The sequence below is a fragment of the Nicotiana tabacum genome, chromosome 14 (genome assembly GCF_000715075.1).
Source record: "Nicotiana tabacum cultivar K326 chromosome 14, ASM71507v2, whole genome shotgun sequence".
Classification (NCBI taxonomy): Eukaryota; Viridiplantae; Streptophyta; class Magnoliopsida; order Solanales; family Solanaceae; genus Nicotiana; species Nicotiana tabacum.
This window is the reverse complement of record NC_134093.1, coordinates 23375014-23385300: the sequence shown is the minus strand read 5'-3', so window position 1 is coordinate 23385300 and position 10287 is coordinate 23375014. Positions and strand designations below refer to the sequence as shown.

Here is a 10287-nt window from a genome sequence, read left to right as displayed (position 1 = left end):
AAAATAGAGTTTGAAGCCACACAAACTGTCACGAAATGACTAATATATTGATAACGTTTGTTGCAGTAATATTTTGCAATTCTAAATCGTCGTCTCTAGATGCACAATGAACTCGTAGTGCAGTGGTACTATGTGAAATTCCAGATCTAAATGTAGTATTTTCTTACAAAATAAATTGCATTTTTGCTTTTAGAGAACAACAATGAGTATAAGAAGATGCATAAGAAGAACATAGCCTTATTATTGATTAGTGAATAATCCATGATTGAGAAACTATTCTACTTTGCTTGATTCATTGGTTTCTTATCATGCCTACTTACATAAAAGAAAGAGTCCTCTATACAATTACAAGAATTTTTGAATATCTTCTTATTTTAAGAGCAGAAATTATGAATATCAATATCTATTACCAGTTTGGCTACGAGGGGGTACAACAACAAACCCAATAGAATCCCACAAGTGAAGTATAGGAAGGGTAGTGTGTGTGCAGACGTTACCCCTGCCTAGGAAGGTAAAGAGGTTATTTCCGATAGACCATCGGCTCATGAAAGATGAAATAAAACAGTTCAACTACGAGGTAACAGCAAGATTTTGGTGCTTGTAAAATTGTAGAAATAAATAAGGGGGGGGGGGGGGGGAACTGTGTTTCCAGAAAGGAAAATTCTCAACCTACATATAGATGAATTCACAAGTCTCTTACTATGGTTACAATGGGTGCCTATCTTCTCATAAAGATTCATCAAAATGGGCAACCCCCCTAAATTTATTTTCATTTGTTCTAACCAATTGTAAGTCAAAGCAACTTCAATTACTATTCTTGGCTTTTCCATTAGTAGTCCATGCCACCCATGCCACCACCCATTGGTGGAGTTTCCTTCTCATCCTTGGGAAGCTCGACAACAACAGCTTCGGTTGTGGTCAAAAGAGACGACACGCTGCATGGCACACAACATTATAGGGACTTTAGCATTAATCCAATGTCTACACTGAAAGAACAAGAAAATACAAAGGGTGTTGTAGGCTAACCTAGCAGCATCGACCAAGGCTGTCCTGATCACTTTCAACGGGTCAATGATTCCTGCCCTGACCATATCCACATATTCACCTGTTGCATAGAAACAGTCGGCTGAGAAAATGGATGTTTGATCAGTCATACATTAAAACGGGACAAAAGATGAAGATCAAGACCTTTGGCAGCATCATATCCAAGATCAGCGTCGTCCTGCTCCAACAGTTTACCAACCACGACTGCACCCTCTACTCCTGCATTTGAAGCTATTGTATGTACAGGTGTCTGCAATTACAGAGCATAAGTTGTTAGCAATTCAAGATACTTTCCAAAAATGGGCATCACATTTGAGCTGAACCACTCTATTTCCGAGAAGCTATATTCTAGACTTAAGTAGCAGAGATAAAGGAAGCAAGCAAACCTTTAGAGCATTCTGAATAATCTGTACACCAATTTTCTGGTCAAAGTTGGCAGTTTCTAATTTATCCAATTCCTTTGCTGCATAAAGAAGAGCAACACCACCACCTGCAAAAAAGAAAAACTACATTATTAATCTCCAACTAATTAGTTATTCCCAGTTAGCTTGGGAATATGAGAAACGGAAGTATAATAACCTGGAACAATTCCTTCCTCCACGGCAGCCTTTGTGGCATTCAAAGCATCAGTGACTCTATCTTTCTTTTCGCCAACCTCAGCTTCACTAGCTCCTCCAATCTGAAAATTAATCTAGTTAAAATTAATATATATTCTACTAAGTTATGTTTTAATAACAACTGAACTAACAATGTCACAACTTCTTTCAACTTAAAAGGAAAGTCTGAATTCTTCTTGTAGGTCTACATTTGCACAAGTTGCAAACAAAGGCATACCTTTAACACAGCCACACCTCCTGAAATCTTAGCTAGCCTTTCCTGCAACTTCTCCTTGTCATAATCAGATGTGCTCAGTTCAATGGTTGATCTAATCTGCAAATACAAAGAGCACGAGTATATGCTCAACCCCATGCTGAAGTGCAGTGCTTGTACTGATATTGGTGCAAAACAGAAGCTAGACAAACCTGCTCACATCGTTCCTCTATGGACTTCTTCTCACCGGCGCCATCAAGAATGACAGTATCATCCTTGGAAATAGCCACCTAGGAATATCGAACAGGAATCACATTACGCACGATTTTCTCATGCACTTTTACATTCAAAAGAGAACGGATATACTAAAGGAATGGCTACTACAGCCAAATGGCACGGCAAAAGTACCTTTTTACATGATCCCAACATCTCCAATTCCACATTTTCAATGTTCAATCCAAGCTCTTCTGTTACGACCTACCACACAGCAGTAAGAGACGTTGGTTGAGGTATCTTTAAGACAAATATCAACTATCTTATACATGAGCATGGTAAATAAGTTCTCACTTGGCCTCCAGTTAAAATAGCAAGATCTTGCAAATTAGCTTTCCTGTTTTCACCAAAGCCTGGTGCTTTGATGGCACAAACCTGTAAACATTTAAAGACAACAAGCAATCACCAAACTGAAGACAAGTTAAACAACAAACAGCACCGTAAAATATATAAGCAACATACTTTGATTCCAGCACGAAGCTTGTTCAAAATAAGAGTGGCAAGTGCTTCACTGTCCACATCTTCAGCCACAATTAAGAGGGGTCTTTGTCTCTGCATAGATGAAGTAAGAGTAAGACAGAGAGCTCCATGGTCAATCTCCGAAACCAAATTGATAATCTCAGAAAGGGGATTACCTTAAGAGCCAACTCTAATGCTTTCACAACAGCATTAACACTTGAGATCTTTTTCTCATGAATAAGAATTAGTGGGTCATCGAGTTCCTGCCAGATATATCAAGAGAATAGTGAGTTCAAACGGAAAAGAGCAAGCATGGCGCAAAATATGAGAAGCATGCTGGCAATACAATCTCATGCAAGCTTCACTAATATTAGCTAACTAGAGACATACACATTTCTGGTTCTTCTGATTTGTGATAAAGTATGGTGAAATGTAACCTCTGTCCAGCTTCATCCCTTCAACAACTTCCAACTCATTGAATAGTGTCTTTCCGTCCTGCGTGATAATAGAAATGAGTTATTTACACACCTTTATAGCAAGACTACCAAGTCTTCAACAACTCAGTCGAAGTATACACCAAAGAGGATTATACAAATTGAAGACATGACGTTTTTCTTAACCGAGCAACAAAAGAATATATCCAAATTCCATCTTGCTTAATTTATTGCCCAATTTCTCCCTTTCACCAACAAAATTGCTCAGGTCTCACTAAGTTAGTCAGTAAACAAATATTTGCTTCAATTACACCCCTAAAGCATATTAAATCAGAAACTTCCAACTTTTATACACACGCTTTAAAGCTTACATAGGTTGGTTTAGGACCACAGAGACCAGTACAAACTCCGCATACATAAATGGAAAGTAGAAGTACTTACTTGGATAGTGATGACTCCCTCCTTGCCTACTCTCTCCATAGCCTTTGCAATTAGCTCACCAATTTCTCTTTCTCCATTTGCAGAGATAGTCCCAACCTATCAAAGGATTATAATAATATCAGAATATTTTGGGAAAAAGTGCATAACATAGTAGCCGATTGACTTCTATATCAACTCCAGTGACTAATTTAATCTCTCCGCGGAGCTATTTGTTACTTTCTGCTTTTCTTCCTTTTAACTATTATCAATTCCCTTCAAGGATGGTTTCCAGTAAAAGGTAGAGAAGTGTAAGTACCACAAAACACTGCTACATTTATGTGCAAGTACTAAAACTGACAAAGATACCTGTGCAATTTCCTCTGATGTGCTGATCATCCGTGCTCTGCTTTTCAGGTTTGTTACAACAGAATCTACAGCCATGGTAATACCCCGTCTAAGGTCCATTGCATTCATACCAGCTGCCACTGACTTGCATCCTTCAGCAAATATTGCTCGGGTGAGGACTGTAGCACACGTGGTACCTGAAAAACACAAAACCACCAATTATACTGGGGCAGAAAATCGATTCAGTCTTTCGAAGTGACAGAACATAAAACTCCAGCAGCAGAGGCAATACGAGTTCTAAAGACTTACCATCACCAGCAACATCATTTGTGGCATTGGCAACTTGTTTTACAAGGCTTGCACCAACATTTTTTATCTTGTCCTTGAATTCAACACTTTTTGCGACAGTGACGCCATCTTTTGTTACTTTGGGTGCACCCCAACTTTGTTCAATCACCACATTACGTCCCTACACCATAAACTTCTAACATCAATTGACATTCATGACGATAAAGCTACCACCAGAAATATGCAGTGGGAGTAAATTGCATTCTCATCTCCTAGAAATATGTCAGCAAAATAGGATGTTGCTGCCCCAGTGTTCTCCAAGTTCGACTAGCAGGAACAAGGAGTGATAAAAAGGCAACTAATTCTACTTTCGCTTCAAGGGAACGAGTCGGCCAGAAATGTCCCAGTTCTGCCAGCCAGAGAGCGAAGCGATCAACAACTTGACGTATCAGGGTAAATATCAGAGCCAGGAAAACCTGATAACAATTTACAGTTGAGGCAAGTCCCTCTACAATGCCATTTAGGTCGTGTATGCCCTAATGAGTACTTTCCAGTACACTATAAGAAGCATGTGAGCATCTGAAGACAGCAAAGTGTTAATGTTTGATGGAAACTAATGACATGACTACATAATTGCATTCATGTTTTCCATTTCCAAAGAATTGAGCACCTATGCCTGTGAAATTGTTGCACTTTTGTATGGATAGAAGCATAGATCCAACAAATTACCAAGTCAAACAAAAGACAACAAAGTCTCATCACAACCCATCAAAACAATATAATATATAATGTACACGGGTAGGAAATTAATAATTTACTAAAAACAAGAGCATGTCACCAAAGTTCAGATTATTAGCAGGAGTTCTGCTAAAATCATGAGTAACAAGTATTCTCTTAGGTTCAAACCATTCAATGTTTGGCAATTCTGACGAACTTTACATTCGTAAAAGCTACATAAACAGTACTGCAAGTCTTCGTCAAAAAACATAAACAGTACTACAAGTCACAATAGTTTTTTTATAATTAACATCTAAAAATATATATAAATGTACAATTGCAGTAAAAAAAAATTGTTCCACTTCCCAGATAGATATAATAACATATAAATTAGAACAAACAGAGTATATTCACTAATGGGGTTAAGAAAAAAGTCAACCTTGAACCCATAGTGACTTTAATTTAGTAGAAACAATACTATGTCACCAAAGTTCAAATTTTTAACATGAGTTCAAATGAAATCTTGAGTAACAAGCATTCCCTCTAAGGTTCAAACTATTCAACTTTTGGTCAATTCTGAAGAACTTTCCATAATAAGAAACTGCAGTCAAACATATGTTTAACATCTCTATTTAATAACCATTCACTATATAAGCCAAATTTTTCGGGGAACCAATTTTTATGTTATGTTGTAATATGACCTCTATAACAACACTTCACTATAGCAGCCCACAAATGTCGGAACAAACGAGACTGGTTTGACTGTATATAAGAAGTAATACAAGTCACAATACTTTTATAATTAACAATATTTATAATGACATAATAAAAATTTCACCTTTGGACCCATAGTAACTTTAACAGCATCAGCAAGTTCCTCAACACCTTGAAGCATCATAGCCCGAGCTTCAACTCCAAATCTAATATCCTTTGCAGCATAATTTCTACTCCAATTTAACCTTCCACCAATCTGCAACGAAAATAAAAAACCATTTAAACAACAAATCCAAAATACAGCTCTTCTTGATCTGTAAACAAAAAAAAATGCAACTTTACAAAAAATACTCACTTGTTGGGTGCTGGTTCTTGCAACTCTGTACAAACAAGAAAAAGGGTATTTGTCAAAGTAATAAAGATTATGTTTTTCTAACACAACAAAAAAAAAAGATTAAAAAAAAATATAGAATATGAATATATACCTGGCTTTGGAAGCAAGATTTGCTGCAAAACGATACATTTTTTTGCTACTGAGAAAATGCTGGTGAGAGAGAGAGAGAAGTGGGGGATGAATATGAAGATCTTTAGGTCTTTTATTTTGAGAGGAAAGAGAAGGGTCTAGAAGAAGCAGCTTCTAGGGTTTTAGGGTTTTACTATCTCATTTCATATTTAACAGTATCCTGTTAAAAAGAAAGTATGTACTACGAGATAGGGTTTAAGAAGGATTTAAGCCTCCAAAGGTTTTCAACTTAAAAATAGGAGTAAAAAAATGTCAATCAGCAGTTCTCTCTCTCTCTCTTTTTTTTTTTTTGGGGCAGGACTAAATGTAACTTATAGTTCTCTCACTTTGTCATGTTGGTCCCCAAATTTATCATTTTGTCAATTGAACACTTATACTCGTTAAAATTATGTATAATAAACGTTTATGACAGGAGACTATCAGTGCGTGTAATATAATATTCTACACGTAGGATGTCACGTCATTACTAGTGCCACATAGGAAAATAAATTATTGAAAAATAGGACTGGTCACCCAAACCTAATATTTCATGTCATTTTACACTTTATCGATTATTCCACGTCATTATTTATTTTCTTAATATTTTTTAAAAAATTTGAAGAAAAATCCAAAATGACTCAATAAACAATCTCATAGCCACCATTACAACATCTTTCTTTATCTAACCACCGTGAACCATTTCTTAACCACCAGCAAAGATCGTCCTTTCAAAATCCCACCCAGGAACAAAAGATTTCCTAAGGGAGTCAGTAACACCGAAGCGCGCAAGCGCACACAGGTGCTGCAAATCTTCAACATAAAGCAAAATCCAAGATATGCAAGAACACTAAGCCAAAAATCACAAGACGCTGGGGTAGTGAACACCCAAAGATTCGGACTCATTAGCGGTAAATTGTAACCTTGATTAACCAAGTTATTTCAGTCAACCTAACCAAAACAGGTGCAATAGAAAAACAGTAACGAGACAGAGCCTAGGATGTTCTCCCGAGGATATGAGTTTCGTCGAAAAGTGTACAAATACCAACAACAAGGACCACCAGATAAATTATTCCAGCGTGATCAGTTCCAAATAGCGAAACACAGCAACGATAACCAAAACAGATCCGTTCGTCAACCTAAAGAATCGTCGGAATCAGTGACACTACTACCACGGGTAGGACGCTGAAGCAGCGTCCTAGGAGGAACGAAACTCGCCGGAACCCTAATCAGTTAGGTTTTGATTAAATAGAAAAAGAAATAAGAAATGTAAAAGATTCTTTCGTTAAAGAAATAAAGAAAAATAGTATATTTCTGCCTGGTTTTATGATTTTGAATGCTCATCTATTGTTTACAGTAATGTGGAGGGGAAAAGATGGGAGGGGAAAGAGGGATTGGGGGCGATAAGAAAGGTGAGAGAAACTGAGAAAGAGAAAAAAATTGGGAGGGGGAGGGTGGTAATTTCGATTAACTTATTAACTTTACTTCTTTTTTTTAGTTTAATTCATTTTTAATCAAAATTACTAGTATCACTCTCTTTACACGCGTGTGTTACTCATAATGTGTCCATCTCAGCTATGTCAGTGCCACATAAGCTCAGTCAATGGTAGAGGAATTTAGAAAATTAGTTTTGAACGAGTGTAAGTGTTCAATTGGAAAAATTATAAGTTTGGGGAACGGCATGACATAGTGGCACAAGTATAAGTGTCATTTAGGCTATTCTACCTTTTAAAAATATTGTAGTGAAAATTATTGTTTAGAATATAATACAAAATAGAAAAAGGAAAAAAGTATTTCCTGTATTAAAAAATTGCCTAATTATAATTTTAGTCCCTTAAAAATTATCTTCGTATAATTTTTCTTTTATTTAGAAATAAACAAAATAATAAAGTTGATGCAACAAATATATATAATTTTCTTTGTCGTTAACTTACATATAATTGAAAGTCAAAACAAATTAAAGGTCATAAAGGGAGGACACTATAAAAAAGACAACAAAAATTATATGTAAATTAATGAGCACACAACGTATACATAATGTAGCGCTTAAGAAAGCTTTATTTACGGGAGAAAATATTTTTTCGAAACTTTATTTCTCTTTTATATTAGTAAACTAGTAGTTGTACCCGCGCGATGCGCGGTTAATATTAATTAAATTAAATTATGATCGAACTTTTTTGAACTTATTAGATCATATTGTTTTAATAAATTTCAATTTCATCTTATTTGTCAATATGCTATACCCAATAATAAAAAAAAAATTGTCTGCACGCTTTCTTTTGTAATATAAGAGAAAATATATATATTTTATTAATGTTGAAATATTTTTTATTTTAAATTTCTCTTATATAGTCATCGAACAACTTTTTTGTTTTGTATTATTCTTTATTATATTATCCATATTTAGTATTATTTCATTGTTAATTGTAACTTTTATTAGCATATTACTTTATTTAAATTTTTGTATGCCACTTTATTTTAATACTATAATAGAAGATATATATTTTTATATTTTATATTTTATTCTATTATTCTCAATAATATTTTCTGAATAAATAAACTTTGTAGTTTTAAAAAGAAAAACAAAAATTATTAATAAAACAAAGAAATTTTGAATTGCCATTATTTTTTGTAATTTTAGTTTTTTATTTTAAAATAATTTAAAAACTCCAACTTGAAACTACCCTCCAATTTGAATGGTCAGTGTTTTTTGTTAATTTTCATTTTTTACTGTAAAATATTTTTATTTTATTATTTTATAAATATTAAAATTCAAAACCAATAACTAATAACCAATTATTAACTATATAACTAATTATGAACTACTTATGCCATGTGACTTTTTTCTAGGCTACCACTTGGCTTAAGAAGATGGTTTTTTCCTCTCCTTTTAATAATATATAGATATAGATTCTATTATTCTCAATAATATTTTTAGAATAAATAAACTTTGTAGTTTTAAAAATAAAAACAAAAATTATTAAGAAAAACAAAGAAATTTTGAATTGCCATTATTTTTTTTAATTTTAGTTTTTTATTTTAAAATAATTTAAAAACTCCAACTTGAAACTACCCTCCAATTTGAATGGTCAGTGTTTTTTGTTAATTTTCGTTTTTTATTGTAAAATATTTTTATTTTATTATTTTATAAATATTTAAATCCAAAAATAATAACTAATAACTAATTATTAACTAAATAACTAATTATTAATTACTTATGCCATGTGGCTTTTTTCTAGGCTACCACTTGACTTAAGGAGATGTCTTTTTTCTCTCATTTTAATAATATATAGATATATATTTTAGTACTCTTTAAATATTTTTATTTTAAATTTTATCCTATTGTTCTCAATAATATTATCTGAATTTTAATGAATAAAATCTTTATTAAATTAAAGAGACTTATATAGTCATCAAATAATTTTTTTTTTGTATTATTCTTTAATATATATTATTCATATTTAGTATTATTTCATTGTTAATAGAAACTTTTATTAGCATATTACTTTATTTAAATTTTTGTATGCCACTTTCTTTTAATAATATAATAGAAGATATATATTTTATATTTTATTCTATTATTCTCAATAATATTTTCTGAATAAATAAACTTTGTAGTTTTAAAAAGAAAAACAAAAATTATTAAGAAAAACAAAAAAAAAATTAAATAATTTAAAAATTCCAACTTGAAACTACCCTCCAATTTGAATGGATAATTTTTTTTTTTAATTTTCGTTTTTTATTGTAAAATATTTTTGTTTTATTAATTTATAAATATTTAAATTCAAAAATAATAAATAATAACTAATTATTAACTAAATAACTAATTATTAACTACTTATGTCATGCGACTTTTTTTAGGCTACCACTTGACTTAAGGAGATAGATTTTTCCTCTCGTTTTAATAATATATAGATTGTCTTACAAAAAGTATGTAGCGACGAAGAATTAAGAAGTATTTTTTTTGGCAAATGAAAAAAAACTAAGAGAGAAAAAGGAAAAAATTTAAAGACAAAAAGAGGGACATGTTCTGTGTAGGTAATACCGTAATAGGCTTAAAGAAGAGATCTTCACAATGACAAATACACACAGTATCTCTTCATTCTTCTTTTGTTTCTCTGTTAAGGATTATATATCCAAACTGAGTTTGCTCCATTTTGATGGAAAATGCTACTCCACGAAATTTTGAAGGGAGATGATTTCTCAAGGATAGATAACAAAAATATATTGTTGTTAAAGTGGAAATATTAGATTGAAAGGATTGGCTAAGGGAGATGAAGGATG

The 10287-nt window shown here is 32.8% G+C and overlaps 1 protein-coding gene across 1 annotated transcript; it reads right to left on the bottom strand.

Moving 5' to 3' along the window:
* Positions 1-645: 645 nt before the first annotated feature.
* LOC107825374 (chaperonin CPN60-2, mitochondrial) lies at positions 646-6209 on the bottom strand. Its single transcript, XM_016652224.2, has 18 exons — positions 5990-6209; positions 5860-5884; positions 5629-5760; positions 4095-4254; positions 3807-3982; positions 3462-3557; positions 2977-3081; positions 2763-2849; positions 2590-2679; positions 2422-2502; positions 2263-2331; positions 2067-2144; positions 1879-1974; positions 1624-1723; positions 1431-1534; positions 1189-1294; positions 1027-1105; positions 646-935 (listed from the first exon to the last, which is right to left on the bottom strand). Exons 1-18 carry the CDS (start codon positions 6025-6027, stop codon positions 830-832), a joined length of 1728 nt encoding a protein of 575 aa, XP_016507710.1. The 5' UTR covers positions 6028-6209; the 3' UTR covers positions 646-829.
* Positions 6210-10287: the final 4078 nt, after the last annotated feature.